Here is a 20121-nt window from a genome sequence, read left to right as displayed (position 1 = left end):
TAGATAACAGCGAGCCACATTCATGTTTGAATGTGAAGTGCTTACCTTCTGGTAGCCTTATTAAACTTGATTTAAAAAAAACACCCCAGAGTTCTTGGGAGTATAATGGGATCAAGTCAAATCTTTTGAGGCTTTTGTGCTCTCTTGGCTTAAAAGTCAAAAAGTAAAGCTGGTGAGTACCCTCTCTAAATTTGAAATAGCTTACCAAAAGGGAAAAAATCCATTTCTGAAGTCAACCAACATTGAATCAGAGCCTTTCATTTTTCCTCCAACTACACCTCTCCCAAAAAACTCTTTGCAATTTATTTTAGGTTTATATTTAATTGTTACTTTTGTTGTTGATCTTCCAGTCATGAGTTCATATGGTGGAAGGAGGTAGGTATGTGAAGCCTAGAGGACATAGGTGAAAGAAATTAATTTTCTGATTTAAAGGCATCTGGTTTTCTTAGAATGTTTATTTACTTCCTGGGCCAAAACTATCCCACTTTTTAACAGTGTATTGAAAATTGGGTGTGTTGTTGAGCTAATAACTTTTTTCTGTCTGTCTTAGTGCTGTTACTACATTTGACAGCTAAAATTTCAGTAAACGCAAAATTTGGAAGATGATGTGATTTGGTTTTTGTTGAATTGTAAAATAGAATTGTACCCCTTTTAGAACCATGATGTCTGAACTTAGTGGTGTAGATAAGCACAGGATTTGGGAACCTTGGCCTTCTTGGCCCCAAGTGTGGGCTTTATTTTTGATGTCGATGTCATGCTGTGGCAGCTAATGTCTTTTCTCCATTGTCTCTCTTTTAGCGACTCGCCTTTGCCGGTCTCCTCACGTGTCTGTTTTGTAAAGTTCCATGATCCAGACTCGGCCGCTGTGGCACAGCATCTGACAAACACTGTATTCGTTGACAGAGCTCTGATAGTCGTACCCTATGCAGAAGGTTTGTGCCTTGTTTCCTGCCTCTGTGGCCATCCTCTGGTTGGCTGTCTGCCTCAGTCTAGTTTTGTAGAGTGAGTAATAGCAGCGTGTTCAAAACCTGAGCCATTAACATTTGGAGACCCTTGGTATACTGCAGTCCCTGGCTTTGTTGACTTTCTGGCCATGGTCAGCCACTCGGGATTCTGAAAACTAGAAGCAGCTCCCGTTTTTCTGGTTTAGCTCCTTCTGTTAGTAGAAATAAAAGAAGTTGTCCTTCACTACAATTCCTAAAAAAAAAAACCACTTAGTAAGCAATGACCTTCATTGGTGTTGAGTTTAACCCCTCTTCTTCCCTTCCCCTCCCCTTAAAAATCAAGAGATGCCTTGAAGTAAATGCATGACTTGGAATTCCAATTTAGGAATCAAAGAGAACAGTAGATCTGATTTCCTTTCACTGAGATTTCAAATTCAATTTACCAAATTGTAGATTCCAGTATACCAAGGGTTGAATGATTGTGGTCTGTGTGAAAAGCCAACAGTTCCTTTAGGTTAGGTGCCAGAAGGGCACGGGGCATTTCAATTTATTCCAAGTTTTCTTGTTCAGCCTTGCTATACTTTATAGAATTTCACTAAATAATAAACTCTTCTCTCTGTTATTTGTGTGTGTGATTTTTGTAGTGGAGAAGGCAAATGCAAAGCCCTTCCAGATGACTGAAAAACAGTGGGTCCTCTGCCGCTACAGGGGATTCTAGACAATAACTAAAGGCCAGCAAGCCCCGCTCAAGCCCCCCAGGTGTTTTCCTGGTGTCACCAAATGTTAACCACATTTTCTCTCTTTTTACATTTTAGGCTGTTAAAGTAATTGGACAGGACAAAAGCAGGGGGTGGGGGGAAATGGATCCTAACAATGGGACCAGACAGCGTTGTGACAGCCACTTACTTGATGAAACTTAAGGCAGACTTTAGTCCAAATGTATCTTAAACGTGATTTATTTCTCTATAAATGTAGCACATGGTTAAGAAAAGTCAGTGAAATATATATATATATATATATATATATAAAGATCTGTATCTAGGAGAATTACTGGAATTTAGGTAATATGTATAATCATAATGAGCCAGGCATTTTAAATTCTGCCAATTTTTCTTTCTTGAACTCATTAGGGCAACTAACTTCTTGATACTGTCTTTTCTCTAAAAGGAAGACACCTATCTCTCAGTATCAACCTGAAAACTGGATATCAAGATGTCTAATCCAGAAAACCTGGAGAGATTGATTTATTTTTTCTTAAAAAAAAAAAAACACCTGCTTTTCTGCTCCTGGCGAGGGCCTGCTATGACCATACTAAAGAGCCTGGCTATGACCGCTCTTCCCTGGGCTAGTGTGTGTGTGTTTCTTAAGCCCTTTCCGTTTTGTCATTGTGCCAGTTAGAGAAGAGGTCTGGCACTAAAGATTTCCAATAACGGGAGCCTGACGGAGGGGTTCTTGGTGTGGGTCTTTGGGGCTAAATCATTCCTAGGACATTTTAGGGAGACTTTTCCAGAAAATGGAATCTTTTCTTGGATAAACCACCTTTCTGGTTTTTCCAGATGCTAAATAAAATGGAACATACCATAAGATCGCAGCTTTTCATATACAATCTAAAAGGGAGGAACGTGGCCACTTTTTTCCTATGAATTTTTTATGTCTATGGGATTATGAATGGTTTTACATTTCAAAAACCTATTCTTGATGTATTTCTCTTCTGATGTGCAGTTTTAATGTTGCCTGGCACCAGGTGTCTGCACAAATCCTCCTTCCCTTTCACACAGTTCCACTCCATTTTTAGCTCTTACCCTTTGGTGTTGGCTCTTGCTCAGTGTGTTAGAATGGGACACACAGAGTCTATGGGAAAGCCTAGCCTTAATTTGATAACATTGTGATAGTCAGATTTGGAAGGAACTCTTAATATTAATGGATTTGGGGGTTATTTAGGTTCCTTGGTTAATGTTTGTTTCTTTTGTCTGTTTCTTTTTCTTTCATTTCTACACATTCATGCAGTATTTCATGGTTCTATCAAAGCAGCAGTTAAAAAAAAACTCTTGACGCATGAAAATTAACTGGTGAGGGGCCTCATTGCTATTTTCAAATTGTAGTTTTATTTTTAAAATAGTTTTTTTTAATATCAGAGGATCGGATGCATGATTTTTTTTTAATGGATGCAGATCTTCTATTAGGTGTCTCACAATAAGTTCAAGAGGATTTATATTTAGATTGCCAGAAATGTTGCAATTGCACTAATTTGAGATAAGAGATGTTACTATTTTATATATCCTCTTTCTGAGACAATTTTGCATGCACAATTATCCCTTAATCTCTATAGGTATGTAAATATATTGATGCATTAATTAGTGCCCAATATCCAAATGATCTTCTCCCTCTCCCTCCTCCATAACACTTGGTATCTAAATTGATGACAGCTCTGACACAAGCAAGATAACAGTGCTGTGTATTATACATTTGTTTATATTATCGGCACTCTCAGTATAGGTGGAAGGAACCATTACCTTTATTTAACAGTGGTTTTTCTTTTTTGTTGTTGTGTTTTACAGTTCTTTTCCCTGGTTCAGCCTGAACTATATACCAGGCCCTGCTGAAAATACCACCCAACAGTTTTCTTCTGCAGCTTATCCAGTTTCTCTTAAGTGCCCTGTACATATTGTATGTTTTATGATGAGATGCAGTTTCTTAATATGTATTACAGAAATACGACTGGTATTTGCAAATATGTAGATAAATTGTATTATTAAACTCTCATTTTGGGGGCTTGGGCACATTAACAGATGAATCCATCTATCTGTCTAGGGCTTTTGCTGTTGGATAAGATTAAAATTGTCTACATGAGTATGTGTCTTATTGTAGGACCCTTATGAATATTTATGCTGAATCCTACCTACCCTAGACATTTAAAATGGCCATACTTGTCTTTTGTGCCTTCAAGAGTTTGGGCCCCAGTTTGCTTTTTAACTGGCAATAGGTAGCAACCTTTTTTGGTACCGTTAGCATGGCACATATTGGAACATAAAGCATTTCACTGAGCAGGTAAGGAACGTGCCAAAGCCTGTACCCTTCACGCACCTAGAGAATATTCCGAGATCTGCAGAACCATTCAGATTTCCCTTTTGAGTCAGCAAAAGCCCTACGCTTGATTCAACATCCTTACATACCTTTCTTCTCTTTAATTTTTACAAAATTTGTATGGTAGGTGTAAAAAAAATCATAGTGAACTGTGCCATATTATTAACCCCTAAATCAACCTTTTTTGTCTTGTGTATCTTGATTTTTCTGTGTGCTTTATAGTGAAGCAGCCGACACGAGTCGTGTTCATAAAACAGCTTTTGAAAGTTGAGAGCACACCCTGGAGAGCCGACTGTGCTTGCTTACCTTTGGTTCATGACTTAAAAATCGAGTACAGGTGATGACATCTTGGCAGTGTTAACAAACAAGTAGTGTGTATTGTGCTATATTTTTTTTTTACTCTAGAAACTTAACCATTTGTAGAGAAAAAGGAAGTCAATTTTTCACACATTGAAGTTTCATTCTGACATAAAATTAGTAATAAATATTAATAGAATTCAAGCTTTATATTTTAGCCAACATAAGTACTTTCAACAAACTCAGGTGGTGTATCAGGGAGACATTTTCTGGGTGTTTTTGTGTGTTTTCTGTCTTGAAAAAGAATGTATTCTAATGCATGACTATCTCTCTGCAGGAGTTATTCCTGATGAGACTAAGGCTTTGTCTCTGTTGGCACCAGCTAATGCAGTGGCAGGTCTTCTGCCTGGTGGTGGACTTCTGCCTACTCCAAACCCCCTTACCCAGGTACTGCTGCGTGGGTAGAAGTGGGGAGGAAGCTGTTGAAGTGTTTTTAAGAAATGGTCTCCTTGCCGCACAGTAGTCATAAGTCATTCATTCATTCATTCATTCAAACAACTTAGAATATACATGGTATGTACTCAGTTATTTTCATTTGTGCTGTGCAAGTGTCGCTGCAGTCGTGCATAAAACTTAAGGAAAACAAAATTTCAGGTGTTGTAAGATATGAAAGGTTATTTTTGTGGTCGCCTGTTTCTAAAAACCAAGGCACTCCCTGAAAGCGGCGGGGCTGGTAGGAAGGGAACCTCTGACTGGGCTTATTGCTGCAAAGTGACTGCTACCAGGTGGTCTGCTTTGGCGAAGTAGTTAGAACTGTTTCTGAGGGCCATTTGCTATGTAATAATTTAATTGCACTTGGAATATTCTAAGGAATTGTGATCCTATGGTGCATAATTCATAAGTTCAAAGTGGGGGGGGCTGCCTTAGGCCAACATCCCTCTAGATGATGGTAACTAGTCTTCACAATACAATAAAGTCACGATTTTTTTTCTCAAACCACTATTTTTTTGACATAGTTTCAGTCACAAAAGAGCAGAGTGATATGCACTGTAAGTTGTAAGATGTAAAAGTTATTCATTCCAGCTAGCACAATGGAATACTTAGATGACTTCAGAGAATTGGTGACTAAACTTAACTTTGATGGTAAAGTTAGCAGAATATATATCAATCCAGAAAAATCACCATCAATTTATGTCTAGAATTACCAAAAATTAAGAAAAGGTAAGACATTATATTCAAGATAAATGCGGGATGCATGAATTATCAGAAAATCTACCTACCTGGACACAATGCATGATTTTTTTTGTAACAACAACTCTGAAATTTCTTTTCAGGACAAAAAAAAAGAGAGAGACTTTGTTAACAAGAAAAGATGGATCACTCAGTGTCAGACTGTTAGCATTCACAAAACTACCTAAATTTGTTTATAGACTTAGGGTTTTATTGGTAGTTCTCAAAAAAAGATGAGATGGGAGCAACTATGTGGCACAGTGAAGTCAGGAGGCCTTGAGTGCAAATCCGGCCTCAGACACTCAATACTCACTTAGCTTGGGGAAGTCATTTTAGCCCTTTGCCTTAAGAAAAGCAAAAACACACACACACACACACACACACAAAGATGAAACATTTAGAATATAAGGCAAAATAGGAAAACATAATTGAAAGAAGTGTGGCATTGCCATACTTTAAAACTAGACTTCAAAGCAGCAGATGCTAGAACTGTTTATAAAAGTACAGTGATGGCACAGAGTGGATAAGCAAGAAAGAACCAGTAAGAGGAACCATTAGGTTTGCTAAGCCTGAGAATTGAAGGATGTCTTTGTGGGGAGGTGGAAACTCGAACCACTTCTTAACTCTTGACCCTAATAGATTCACAATGGAGACATGGCTTTAATTTGCAAGTTGAAGGCAAATTGAGAAGAGAAAAATATGATACCTCCCATACAGCTGTGTTGACTATCTCTAGAATTCTTAACAAAAGATAGGAGATTGGGCTCAAATGTGACCGTTTTTACTACCTAAAATTAGACACAGAGAACATTCCCATCACATTGACCTTAAAGCCAGGAAAACTTTGGTTACCACCTCTGACCCCCATTTACTTGTATTGTGTGCTCCAGGCAACTGTCTCTGAGCCTTTACATTTCAGAGAATATCCTGACTTAGAGAAATTTCTTCACTTAGAAGTTCCCCAAACCAGTGAAATTAACAGTTCCGTTCCCTCTGCAAAATGTAAAATTGTTGACACATATTCTTTAAAGAAGAATTCATACTGTCAGCAACCATATGAGGAAATTGTACAAATCAATGCTGACTCAGCATTCAAAACAAAACTATTTCAGTGAAAGGAAACTTGGAAACAAGAAGTGATTCAACACACTTAACCTTTATATTTTGGTTGAAAGTGCCTAGTGTTCACAATAGATCCCAAGGAAGTCAGTCTGTACCTTTGTGATCACATTAAATTGAAATGATGAATTTCCATTGAATGTGGTAAGGAGGAACAGCTAGGTGGCACAGTGGATAGAGCACCGGCCTTGGAGTAAGGAGTACCTGAGTTCAAATCGGACCTCAGACACTTAATAATTACCTAGCTGTTTGACCTTGGGCAAGTTGTTTAACCCATTGCCTTGCAAAAACAAACAAACAAAAAAGAAATGAATGGGGGTAATGAGTAGAATATTGTTGGGGGTTAGAAAATGAAGAAAAAGGAATTGAGAATTAACATCCAATGGTTTATATGGACTAATGTAGTGAAAACCTGACTGTGCAACTCAGCTGATGAGGTGATGTGGATATGGTGCAAGATTCACACGCACACGAAATATGACCATTGTGAGAATTTGTTTTGTTTGTTGACATTTGTTGCAAGTAGTTCGTTCTTTTTCAGTTGGGATGAGGAAGGGATAGAAGGGAGGAGAAGGCAAATTTGGGTTGATTGGGGGGGGGGGCAGAAGATGTTAACAACGAAGATGTCCAAAAGGCACTGGACCTCTGAGTAGCTGTTAAGCTAAAGAAGAAAGATACTTTTCAGAAGTAGAAATGGGGGGCTTTAAGTAAAATATTAGATACATTTTGAAATAAAGTCAATGTGTTTTGATTAGAGATCATAGTAACACAAAATTGTTTTCAAGTCACAGAAAATAACCTGTGCTGAGAGGCAGGGAGAGACTGTAGGAAATTCACTTGAGCAAATGCACTCTAGCAAAGCAGGTAACTGCCCCAGAGTGATCTGCCTACCCACCAGCCTGATGTTTCTGCCTTCAGAGACCATTGCATAATTGTGTCCTTTGCAGTGGATGTTACATCTCCACCTGGGCTTTGGCAAACATTAATCCAGGGGTTCCTTTGCAAAAGGCTATCGCTGGGGCTGTGCTACACCAGTGAAGCAAGTTGTTGGCCTCAGTCCCCCAGCTTTGTATCTATCAGAAGCAGGACTTGCACCCAGATCTTTAGAACCTGAGGCCAGCTCAATATAATACCATGTTTTTTCAAGGGAAAATGGGGTTGAACAAATGAACTAAGAGATCAGAAGAAATTTTAGTCATCTTTTGGGATATACTATGGCAAACCAAGAAAACAACCATAAATTGTGTATTTCAAGCATATAGCAATTACAGAGTCCTGTTTCCAGTCTGTAGGATTTACTTATGCTAAATGTAAGAAATGCAACTGCTCTCTAACAAATTACCAATAATGAGAGTTGTACTTGCCTGTGCTTATAGGAAGAGAAAATACCAATCTTTCCCTGTTTGAAGCATTTGATGCGTTGGCAGGCCCTGGGTTTGAGGGTTTTTTTCCCCCCAAAGGACAAGAATTAGGCAACTTTAGAGCTGGCTAGGATCCTGAAAAGAACTTTGGTCAGAGGAATGTAAGTGGCTTGTCAAAAAATGAAGTAGTTGATAAAGCACCAGCCCTGGACTCAGGAGTACCTGGGTTCAAATCCAGTCTCAGACACTTAATAATTACCTAGCTGTGTGGCCTTGGGCAAGCCACTTAACCCCATTTGCCTTGCAAAAAAAAAAAAAGAGTTTACTGATAAGAACTTAACCTCTTTTTTTTTTTTGCTGCATAATCTCTATTTTAAAATTTTTTAGCATTGAGTACAAATAACCTCCAGTAATGGATTCGAAACCACTGGTTTTGAGTACCTGATTGTTCACCTTGCTCTGTCTTCAATGACAGCCTTCTTGTGCTGAGACTTGTCTGTTTGTGCCTGTTTGCTTGGGTGTGTTTTTAGGACTCTAGATGCCTTCCTTTTCTTCTCCACAGATTGGTGCTGTTCCTCTGGCTGCTTTGGGGGCCCCTGCTCTGGACCCTGCCCTTGCTGCTCTTGGGCTTCCTGGAGCAAACTTGAACTCTCAGGTAGTGTGTTCCTTTTTTCCTGACTTACCATACTTCAATCTTGAAGGCTGCATTCCTATGCCTATGATAACTGCTACCTATGTAAAGAATTATAGTCCTGTCTTGTTCTCTTGGTATGATGATAACTATTTTCTTGATGTAAACTTACTATTGAGGCCCAAATGGTATTTGGGGTTATCAGTGTTTCCACCTCAGGATTGCAGTTGTTTATTAATTTGGACAAGTAGTCTATATATCAGTAATTTGGGCTAGTCACAGAAATTAGCATACACATTGACTGTTTTGAAGGATGGCTTATGTCTTATTCATGTAAGTCTGTTTGGATGTATTCTTTCCTTTTTAACAAATTACTCTTTGAGATGGGGGCCAGGGGATGCAGATAATTTGGTGAGTTATTGTGCTCGCTTCAGCAGCACAAATACTTAAAATTGGAACGATACAGAGAAGATTAGCTTGGCCCCTGTGCAAGGATGGCACGCAAATTCATGAAGTTATTTTATAAGATCATTCCTAGGTTTATGGAATATTATCCAACATTAGCTAATGAACTTTCAAGTTTTTTGACATTTTAAAATGTATAAAAGTCTTATCCTTTTGTCCATGTTCCCCACCCCTTAAGAGGCCATACATCAAGTCAGAGCAGTATTCTAGGGTGGTGTGGTCACCTTGTCACATCCACAGACTCCCAGGGTATTGTAAATTACTGTAGTGCCATCAAGGGATGAATCTACAATAATGGGCCAGGTGGAAGGTTCTCTTTTTTAAATGTGTTTCTCTTTTTACAGTCTCTTGCAGCAGATCAGTTACTGAAGCTAATGAGTACTGTGGATCCCAAGTAAGTTTTTTATCATACAAATCAAAGTGTTACAGATGAGGAATATGAATGTTTAGGGCATGATTCTTTTTTGGGTGCTTTATGTAGCAAGTTAACTGGATGTTTATTTTTACTGAAATGGTAACATTTCCTAATTTGACCTGTGTGAATTCTCACTTGACAATTCTCTGTGTATTTTAATTGATTCCATAAGTTTCACCCAGTCACCTGGTAACCAAATTATCCTTGAACAAGATAAAATTATTTACCTGTCATATGGACTTTAGGATTAGCATTATCCAGTGAGTTGTTTGGCATAGCCTTCCACTGCCATGGCCTTCAGAAATCCAGATGTGGTTGAAAGTATGCTGAGGCAATTGTATTTGGCATTTACCAGAGTTCTTAGGTTACGTTTCATGACATGATTGATAATTGAGACTGCCATCATTTTATGTCATTGTACTTTGGCCCACGTGTGAAATGGCATTGAGAGCTTATTTCCAATGGATTTTTCTAAACTCCAGAAATGTCTATTTAGTATCTAATTCCACTAAGTGTATATTAACTGAGGGACAGTGCAACCTTGGGAAGAGGACTGGCTAGCCTAGACAGTCAGGGTCCAGAAGGTTATGAAGTCTTGTTTTCAGAATGTAATCCTGAACCTATCTCTATCCATAAGGAAATTTCTTCAGAAGTAGCATTCATCAAGGGCCCATAGAAGTCTTTGGGTAGTATCAGACGGCTCCATCTATTTGTGGATCAGTATTCTTTAATTCCTTTTCAGACACTTGCATACCTGCATTCTCTCCCGGGGTTTCATGATAGCTTGAGCCAGCCTATCATCAACATGAAAATCTTTGAGCTTTAATCATTTCTCAGTGAACCCCAAATGAGTTTACACAATCAGTACACTCAGTAGTCAGTAAATATTAAGTAACCACTTGTGACAGGCACTGGGCTTTAAAGCTCTGGGGTTACAAATACCGCTGAAAGAAGAGTATCTGCCCTCAAGAAACTTCCAATCAAATGGGTCAGACAACACTCTAAAGGAAGCTTGACTATGGGGAGGGGCATAATGGGTAGTGCAGCCAGGTGAGAGATGAGCTGTTTGAGCTGACCCCTGCCTTAAATAGGGTCTGAAGTTCCTGGGTGAGATGAGGGCCAAGGTTGGTGAGGTCCTTCTCAGGTCTCTGGGATTCCCAAGAAGGCATTGTTGTGGTTTTGTCTGTTCTTAGTTAGAGGATGGCTGAATTTTTAAAATATAAAAAGCTGATCTAAATTTTATTTTTAAAATGCTCACTAGGACTTCCCTCTGATTTCAGGCTGAACCATGTAGCTGCAGGTCTTGTTTCACCAAGTTTAAAATCAGACACCTCTAGTAAAGAAATAGAGGAGGCGATGAAAAGAGTCAGAGAAGCACAGTCGCTGATTTCTGCTGCCATAGAGCCAGGTAAATCCGGATTCTTCCCCATGTTTGTGATTGTTGGGGGGGGGGGGGGGAGACCATGCCAGAAATAGAAAAGTATACTGTCTCTCTTCATGATATCAGTGGAGTTGACTTGGATGCATACTTCATTTTTTCTAATTACATGTTATGAAAGGTTTTCAACATTCATCCACATGCATATGTATTATTTTTGTTATATAATTTCTTCCCCCACCCCAGCAGCAAGCAGTGAGCATTGTACATACACATTTGCCTTTAACATGTTTACAGATTCGCCATTCTTGGTATGGGTGAACCAGGACTAAAGGAAATGAAAACCATGAGATAGGAAAGAAAGGTATAAGAGGAATTTTTAGGAAGTGAATGTAGTATTCATTCAGATTCTGTGGAGGTTTTTTGTTTGTTTTTCTTCTTCTGAAATGGGAACATCACTGTCCTTAGTCAAATAGATTTATCCCAGTCCTCTGAACTGCTGAAAGCAGCTGCTTCCATCAAGGTTGATCAACTCACAATGTTAAATGTGAGCAATGTTCTCTTGGTTCTGCTCCCTTCGCTCAGCATCAGTTGGGGTGAATTTTAAACAGGAGTATTTTGTTTGGGACAGCTAGGTGGTGCTGTATTCCATTTTCTGAATTCAAGTTTCTCTTCAGACACTTAGCTATATGACTGAGCAAGTCAAAGTGTCTGGCAGAGAACATTCTGATTGCAAATTTGAAACTATTTTAATATAATGTAAATTAACAAATAGTAGAAATTAGATGTTTTGAATTTGTCCTTTCAGATGTATGAGACATTTATAGTCTTGACTTTATTTGAGAAAAGAGTAGATAGCTGTTGAGCATTACTGAGAAGCAATCATCTGAAATATTTTATGAAGAATTATCATTGTTGTTACTTTGGACTATTATGCAGGATAAAACCAGGCTTTGCACAATGGTAACTTATTGAAAAGTGAAAAAGGTCAGTAGCAACCTTTGACATATAGGCTAAGACTGGAAGGAAAGACACTTGGCTTGAAGCCATAACTTGGGTAAGCAGGACTGTATTTCAGATACAGAACTGGGACAATCAAAAAAGTTTGGAAGGATCCTTCAAGTTTTCTTGTGGATTCTTCTCATTTTAATGGTAAAACAGACCCCCTAGAAGGGTGTGAGCAACATGTCTCTGGGATTCCAGCCCCCGGGGCTCTACATGAATATTAAGCTTCTGGAAAACATTCAACACATTGGATATCTGCCTTAGAATTATTCATTGAATTAAGATAAAATTCAGCCTCCCTAGAAGCCATTTGGAATTGGAAAAAAGGAAATAGGGAGGCAAAGTCTTTTTTTACTGTCTTTGAGAAGGGAGCCCTTCCTAGAAGAAAGGCTGTAAAAGGAGAAAAAGATCACTTTAGTTCTGAGGTGAGGAGCATTGTAAGAGAGAATTCCTTGAAATCTGTTAGTTCAGTGGTAGTAGAATTTTTCACTTAAATGGCCAATTTCATAAAGTGATCCTTGACCCTGAACTCAGTGCTCATTACTAAGATTCTCTTTTATCAAGAGGAAAGTGATCTGAGAGATACATGATGAGAAACATGTTTCTGAGAGAGGCTGTTAGGTGCCAGTGAGAGGAGATGGAGAACTTAGAAAAATGAGAATGGTTTCTAAGCTCTGAAAAGCTGAGGAACTTTTCTAAGATGCATCATAATACTTGTAAATCAGAAACTTTTTTCCCCTTTTTTGTTTCCAGATAAGAAAGAAGAAAAACGGAGGCATTCGAGATCAAGGTCACGATCCAGGAGGAGGAGGACTCCTTCATCTTCCAGGCATAGGTTAGACCACTATCCAGCTATTTGCATTTGTCCATGTATTGTTTTCTGTGTTGAACCGTCCCCTTTTTGAATAGTTTGCTGGGCATTTGTACATTTTGACCAGAAGAGTAACGGAGGCAGGATGCTGACTAAAGTGACCATAAGAAGATGCTGTTTATTCAGAGCATGAATGCGCTGCCAGTCTAGCTAGTACCTCAGCCCTTGAGCTGCCTGCCATAAGTGTTCAATTGAGTATGTGTGAAACCAAATGCATTTACCTCTATTCCTTCCCCTTTGATCATCAGACACACCACAATCTTGATTAGCTTTGTTGTTCTTCAGTGACTCTATGGACTGTACTGGCCCATGGAGCTTTTTTGGGAAAGATAACTAGAGCATTTTTCTGTTTTTTTTCTCCAGTAGATTAAATCAAATAGAGCTTAAGTGGTTTCCGGGCCCCCCCCCCCCCCCCCCCATCACATATCCATTAGTTGTCTGAGGCCAAATTTGAACTCAGATTTCCCTGATACCAGGCCCAATGCTCTATCCGCTAAGCCATACAAGCTGTCCCTTTTCACCTCCTTGCCTGGTTTCCCTGCCCACTGCACCCCATGGTCTCCACCAACATCAAAATGCTATAACCATAACCATTGCACCTCCACCGCCCTTGCCAACATTTCGACTTCTCTTTGGTAATTGCAATTCTTCACAGTCCTGCCTTATCTAGTCTTGTTACAGCTGACGCTGCCAAGTCCTTTATCATTCCACCACATGTGTGACCCTTGATTCTTCATCTTCATTTATACCAATTGTCATTGGGCCAGCCTTGTTCTCTTCCCTGCTCCCTGATCAAACCCACCAGCCAACTCTGGAGCAATCACTGTTTTACTTCCTTTTGGAATCCCTGGTTTCCTTTAAGACTTAGATCAAGCACCTTATAAGTGGAGAATGAAGAGTTAATAACAATTGATCCCAGAGATTGTCCCCACTATCTCTGTTTGCTCTTCAACAATCTCTAGAATTTTCTTCATTTACTGTTTTAGTAACCTGATTGTTAAAGAAAGATTAGTTTACTATGACCTTTTATTGATGAAGTGCTTTATTTAATTCTTTTGATTTCTCAGGTGTTCTTAAACTCTTTACTCACGGATTCTAGAATTTTGACAGACTAGATCTAAACAGGTCATTACTGTTTCAAACACAAAAGAATTCAAAAATGTAAACATTGAAGTGGGAACAGCCTAGTTAGATGACAGTTGAGGTAAAAAAATTAATAAAAATTAATAAAAATAAGTTGTACTGGACTTTATCCCATAGTCAAATAGCTCTCTAGCTTTTAGGCTCCACTAATAGGCAGCCCAAGCCCTGCCCTCCCTCCTTCCATGGACTTTACACCTAAAGGCCACACTGCTCCCAGACCAGCTTCACCCGGAGAAGGCCAGACACAGGTTCGGGGGGGTTCTCCACCTGCAGAATCTCTTGCTTCAGGAATGGGGGAATAATGGAGGCTGCGGAGTCATTTGTTGGACATTTGTGAAGGACATCCCTGTGGTGTGATGGATGGCACTGGAAAGTCATCTTGTCATGTTGTACCAGCGTCCACATCTATTCTCTCCAGGATGTCTAGAATAAGGGAATTAGAACTTTTAAACCATTAAGGACTCCTAGTTTTGTTGTTGTTTGTTTTTGGCAGGGCAGTGAGGTTAAGTGACTTGCCCACGGTCGCACAGCTAGGTAGTTATTGTCTGAGGCTAGATTTGAACTCAAGGCCTTGTTCCAGGACTGGTGCTCTATCTACTGTGCCACCTAGCTGCCCACCAGGACTCTTAGTTTTAAAAAAGGCACCACGCCTTTGAAGACTCCCTGTCTTAAGGGAGTCTAGGTGGCGTAGTGGATAAAGCACCGGCCTTGGAGTCAGGAGTACCTGGGTTCAAATCCAGTCTCAGACACTTAATAATGACCTAGCTGTGTGGCCTTGGGCAAGCTAACCCTTGCCTTCCAAAAACCTAAAAAAACAAACAAACAAAAAAGACTCCCTGTCTTAGCTAACCCAAGTACTAGAGTTGTCCTCATTGAAGAGAAGGTAGAATTTTCTGACATAACAGCTCCCATATAATCTCTTACTGTGCATGTTCTGAAATTTCTATTCTTTGTTTTAATGTTGATACTTTGATTGTTGCAGGGTGGTTTCCTTTTCTCAAAAGTAACCTTGTAGCTTATTCCCTGTTAGACGATCAAGAAGCCGATCCAGAAGGAGATCACATTCTAAGTCACGAAGTAGGCGGCGATCCAAGAGCCCACGGCGGAGAAGATCTCATTCTAGAGAGCGGGGCCGAAGATCGAGAAGCACGTCAAAAACCAGGTATGATACTGGTGGCATGCATGCCTTGAGGTCCCTGTGCCCAGCTCTAGGTTGGCTCTTACGTTCGAGGGAGAGGGCAGAGATCAAACACGGATCCGCCCAATCCAGCTTGGTCGTTCATTGCACATTATGCAGAGCATTAGAATGGATCCTCTTCCTCCATAGCATCTCATGGTGCTTTCCTAGTTTTCACACTTTTCATCTGAAATATATTTGCCAGGTTGAAGACATTATGCCTTAGGTGACACGCATAAAGGGGGATTTGCATGCTAGATTGGACATTTTAAAAATCTTTTTTTTTCCACTCCATGTTTTAGAGATAAAAAGAAAGAAGAAAAAGAAAAAAAGCGTTCTAAAACGCCTCCCAAAAGCTACAGCACAGCAAGGCGGTCACGGAGCACTAGCCGGTGAGTTGAATGATGGGTGGGGATCATCTCCCAGTGTCTCATTTGCCCCCTACCCTGAAGGGTAATTTCTTGAAAGCATGCATGGCTAAATCAGGACCCCATAACAAGGATTTGGAGAAAGAGGAGCATGCCATTCTCTGGATTTTGAAGAGGGTTGTCGTCTTAACCTTGTCTCCAACCTGTGCTCCTGGCCTTCCCTCCTTGTGGCTGGGGGCCTGGGGGCCTGGCCTGATGAGTATGAGCTCTGACCCTAGGATCAGCTGGCTTGTGTCACCTTGAGCCAGGGCTCTTGACCTCACCGGGCCTATTTCTCCATCTGTAAAATGTCAGCATTCTACATGTTGAAGCAACTCCTCTTGACCTAGAAATCCACCCCTCGGCTTAATGTGGTCATTGATTCAGGAGCACCTTGGCCTGTCCCTTGGATCTGTCCATTCTGGCTCCCCGGGATGCCCTTGTAGTGGCCCAGTGGCTGCCCTCACCCCTTGGATGACTCCTGACACTGGTCACTCTGCTGGCCCCATCTGACTTCTTCAGTTGCACCCTGACCTCCACCTCACAAGCCCCTTGTGGCTAACAAAGCTGCTGTCTCCACCCTCCACAGGCCGGGGTTGTCCATGGTTGGAAGCTCCTTGTGTCCTGCCCAACACCTGTGGCTCAGCTGGTTACAGATGATTCCCTCTCCCCTCCATGCCTTTGTAAACAGGGTGGGGTAAGGGGGGGGTGGCACCTGCTGGTGCCTGCTTTTTGGTCCTATGCCAAGTCCAGGTGCGAGGCAAGGACAGTTCAATGTGAATAGGAGGATTCAGGCCAGAGCAGGAAACCCATGTGTCTGGCGTGCGATAGATTGTGGAAGTGGTCACTTTGACCAACCAGCGACAGGGAAGCCTGGTCACACTTTGGGGCCAAGTGTGGATTGAAGAGAAGAAACTAGAGGAAACTGTCAGGTGGAAATGTGGCTCTCAAGTTTGGGAGAGAAGCTGTCCTTTGAAAGAGTTGTGCGGAACCCCCTCTCTGATAGAATCACAATCTTCCTTACTCAGGTTGAGGGGCCAAGCTTTGTATTAGGCGCAAATGTATTGACCCTGAAGGTGGAGAGAGGGAAGAGTATTATCAGATGAAGAATCCAAAAGCAGCGCCTCTGGGCAGTCGTATAAGAGGTGGAGAGATCAGATGTGTCCTTTGAAGACCAACAGAGCTGGCACTTGATCCTGGGTAACAGTGAGCCACTGAAGCTTCTTGAGCAGAGAAGTCTCAGAGTCAAAATAGCAGCTGTGCAGACAGTGGGTTGAAAGGTGAACACCTGTAAAAAAGGAGACCGATGCCAAGAAGTATAAGGAGGGGATGATGCCTGAACTGGCCTGAGGGCTGTGTGTAAGAAGAGACAGTGGTGGAAGGATGAGCCTCCATGTTGGATGGGGCGCAGAACGAGGGCCTAGAGCTGCGGGGTGTGGGGGGGGGGGAGCACTACATAGAACCCACCCATGGCCCATGGCTGAGGATTTGGTAGAGAGGAGACCCAGAAAAGCCCAGAATGAGTGAGCAGCTGGTGAACAAAGGAAGACAACTTTAGTGCCCAGAGAGTTTGGCTCTCTCCCCCCACCCCTGCTTCCATCTGCTAGCTGGACATTTTGGCCACACCTCAGGTGGCTTGCTTTGGGTCTGCCCCTGACGGGCCCTTCCATTAGGCATGGTAGCCTTTTTGTCTTTGTGTATCCCACTGCCCTGCTGACTGCCATTTGACAGTATTCACACTAAAACACCCTAGTCCTGACTTGGTAAATCCAGGATTTGTAAAATCAAGTAGAAAATTTTACAGAAAATACTGATGTTACACATGAGAGAAAAAGATGCATTTGAGAAATGATTTGTTCAGATAGAAACCAGCAAAGTCCAACATTCCCCATTTTACAGATGATAAAGACTTAGGTTGTTGTGATTCACCCAAGTTCTTATAGGTAGCAAAAAAAAAAACAGCCTGAAAACTTGGGTTTTCCCTGATTTCACCTTAACCTGCAATTCCTACGGAGGTGTTAATAATTCGCTACAAAGAGAAGTAGCAACAGTGGTGGTGGGAGGCCGTGCTTGTGCCTGTGACCTCAAGAGGAGGCTACGTGATCATTGCCCCTAAAGAGAAGGGTTGTGGCTCAAGCCATGGGCTAGAGTCCATCAGCGCCCCCCCCCCCCCCCAAGTCCTCCTTTGACATTGCTTGTCTAGTGAAAGATCCAGAAGGAGTTGGATTCTGGCCATCGGGTCTTGTTGGATTTGAAAATGGATTCAGTTCTCGGAAGGCTTTTTTCAGTCTTCAAATGAACTCAATAGTACTTGAACAATAAGAGCTGCCTTCCAGCTGCTTCACATTATAGCTTTAAACACAAAGGCTCCTTTAAATAAATTTTATTTGTAAAGGATTCTCTGTAGCCTCGTGAGGTGAATTCAGACAAATGACCCAGTTGATGTTGTTGCCTTAGTTTCCTCACATGTAAAATGAGGATAATAAGAGCTCCTATGAGATGGGGCGCCACTAAGGAGCAGATTAAAGAATTATAAAGCCATTGGGCCTGGCCCCTGGTGTGTAAACAGGGAGCTCTGGGTATTTTAGGAGCTTTTTTTTTTGTTTTCTTAAAGGAGCGCCACTGCTTGGTAACTATTTGATTCTGAGTGATGCTGCTGTGCTGTGGAGTCAGCTTCATCAGCTCAATGAAGGAAAGAGGGGCAGTATTCAAATGCTGCCAGTGGTTGGTCATGGCTCCCAGCATGATTCAGTTCTGGGAACAGCAGGAGAACGAAGTGCTCCTAGGGTCAGTCAGATGTGCTTTGTGTATCACTTCTGAAAAAAGACCCTGCCCTTTTGTCCTTGCAGGGAGAGACGGCGCAGAAGGAGCCGGAGTGGGACGAGATCACCCAAAAAGCCCCGCTCTCCAAAGCGAAAACTGTCCCGGTCCCCCTCGCCCCGAAGGTGAGTGACCCCTGGATTTTCTTTGGGGACTTTGTGATCTAGTCTGATGACCCCCAGGGCTGGGGTTGGGGGTAAAGCCTGACCCACAGCTTTGAGCAGGTCTCATCTTCCCCATATTACCCATTATCCTAGACATAAAAAAGAGAAGAAAAAAGATAAGGACAAAGAGAGGCGGGATGAACGAGAGCGGTCCACCAGCAAGAAGAAGAAGAGCAAAGATAAGGAAAAAGAACGGGAAAGAAAATCGGAGAGCGACAAAGATGTCAAAGTATGTCTAGGGCCTGGGTGACTCGGGCATGGGAGGAGGTGGGGTGCAGTGTGCACACACTTGACAAGGCAGAGTCTGACTTGGCTTGTTCTTGTCGGCAAAGCAGGTGACGAGAGATTACGACGAAGAAGAACAGGGCTACGACAGCGAGAAGGAGAAGAAGGAGGACAAGAAGGCACCACCGGCGGGATCTCCCAAGGCGCAGGAGCCATCTGTGGAGAAGGGCAGTGGGGATTCCCTGAGAGAGTCCAAGGTGAATGGAGACGACCACCACGAGGAGGACATGGACATGAGCGACTGAGGGGTCCGTGCCCGCCTACCTGGCCGGCCAGCCACGGACATGCCTCCGTGACATTCCCCATGGGGCTTCTGTCTGCCCGTTTGTTACCCCAAACCTAGATGTATCTAGTTCTGAGCTGTCAATGGTTGTTGTTCATGGCCGGGCGCCCTGGGCCTCCCCACCAGGGGAGTGCTGGGGCTGCTGGTGGGCCCCCGCGTGACCGGCTGCATGCACCTCCAGCAGGCATGGACTGGCTGTTGTGTGATCTCCTTTATTAAATAAGCTCACGTAGACGATTTCTAGAGTTTGATTCCTTACAGTCCTAGAGGGAATGCACCGATTGCATGTTCATTGTGGCAGGAATATCCTCAGTGTCTCTCGAGTCTGCAGATGGTAGAGCGAGGCAGCAGCGTCACACCACTCTCCCTGGAGCCTCCTGGCGGAGCTTGCCTCAGCCTTGGGCTTGGCTTTCAAAGGTTAACGATGCACTAGAGTATTTTTTTGTTTGTTTTTTACAATTAGGCTTTTTTTTGTTTCTACCTTCTACCCCCCCCCCCCCCCCCCAGAAAAAAAAGTATAACCTCTGGTAGCAAATAGTGTATTTTGAAATGGAGCTCTACATTGTCCTTAACATCTACATTGGGAGTTGAGATTTCTTGTCCTATTAATTTATCAGTGCCCATTTTTGAAACTTAGCTTGTACCGCTTTTCATTGATACTGTTGTACAGTTTTTGTTTTGTTTTTTCTTTTGGTTCTTACTGTTTGAAACTCAAATGTTGGGGGGGGAAGTGGTGCATTTTTAATTGACATTTGTATGCTTTTAACAAGTCTCTCCTTGATAATGTCCTTTTTCTTTGATCTCAAGTTGTATAAACTAATAAATTGGTGTTGACTGTCCCTGCAGTAGTCATCTCCCACACACAGTGACCCCAGGATAGCTGCGTAGTAGGCAAGCTGTTTTCTTAGTAGCCAGTTTCAGAGCTTTTCCTTCCGTGCCGGTCCAACCAGAAGTAGGCGACCTCCGTACAGTCTGTGCCATGTTCATGTACAGTTTCTGAAATTGTTTTACAAGACTTTGATAATAAAACCCTCAAACTGAA

The 20121-nt window shown here is 41.8% G+C and overlaps 1 protein-coding gene and 1 non-coding gene across 5 annotated transcripts in view; both read left to right on the top strand.

The window, feature by feature from the left end:
• SRSF11 (serine and arginine rich splicing factor 11) overlaps window positions 1-20121 on the top strand; it is a 36083-nt gene extending 15962 nt beyond the window's left edge. For 3 of the 4 annotated variants that reach the window (XM_074221198.1, XM_074221199.1, XM_074221200.1), the window contains 11 exons: window positions 799-932; window positions 4663-4772; window positions 8598-8690; window positions 9476-9525; window positions 10827-10954; window positions 12683-12764; window positions 14974-15105; window positions 15423-15512; window positions 18377-18472; window positions 18605-18740; window positions 18844-20121. In XM_074221198.1, the coding sequence (XP_074077299.1) occupies window positions 799-932; window positions 4663-4772; window positions 8598-8690; window positions 9476-9525; window positions 10827-10954; window positions 12683-12764; window positions 14974-15105; window positions 15423-15512; window positions 18377-18472; window positions 18605-18740; window positions 18844-19041 (1249 nt within the window). In that variant the 3' untranslated portion in view covers window positions 19042-20121. The remainder of the gene's footprint in view (window positions 1-798; window positions 933-4662; window positions 4773-8597; window positions 8691-9475; window positions 9526-10826; window positions 10955-12682; window positions 12765-14973; window positions 15106-15422; window positions 15513-18376; window positions 18473-18604; window positions 18741-18843) is intronic. The other variant, XM_074221201.1, reaches the window with a different exon arrangement.
• On the top strand, window positions 9088-9190 carry LOC141515680 (U6 spliceosomal RNA). The gene has a single exon (XR_012476438.1). It is a non-coding gene; the product is annotated as a U6 spliceosomal RNA (small nuclear RNA).

Source organism: Macrotis lagotis, chromosome 2 (genome assembly GCF_037893015.1).
Source record: "Macrotis lagotis isolate mMagLag1 chromosome 2, bilby.v1.9.chrom.fasta, whole genome shotgun sequence".
Classification (NCBI taxonomy): Eukaryota; Metazoa; Chordata; class Mammalia; order Peramelemorphia; family Peramelidae; genus Macrotis; species Macrotis lagotis.
This window is presented reverse-complemented; position numbering and strand designations above follow the sequence as displayed.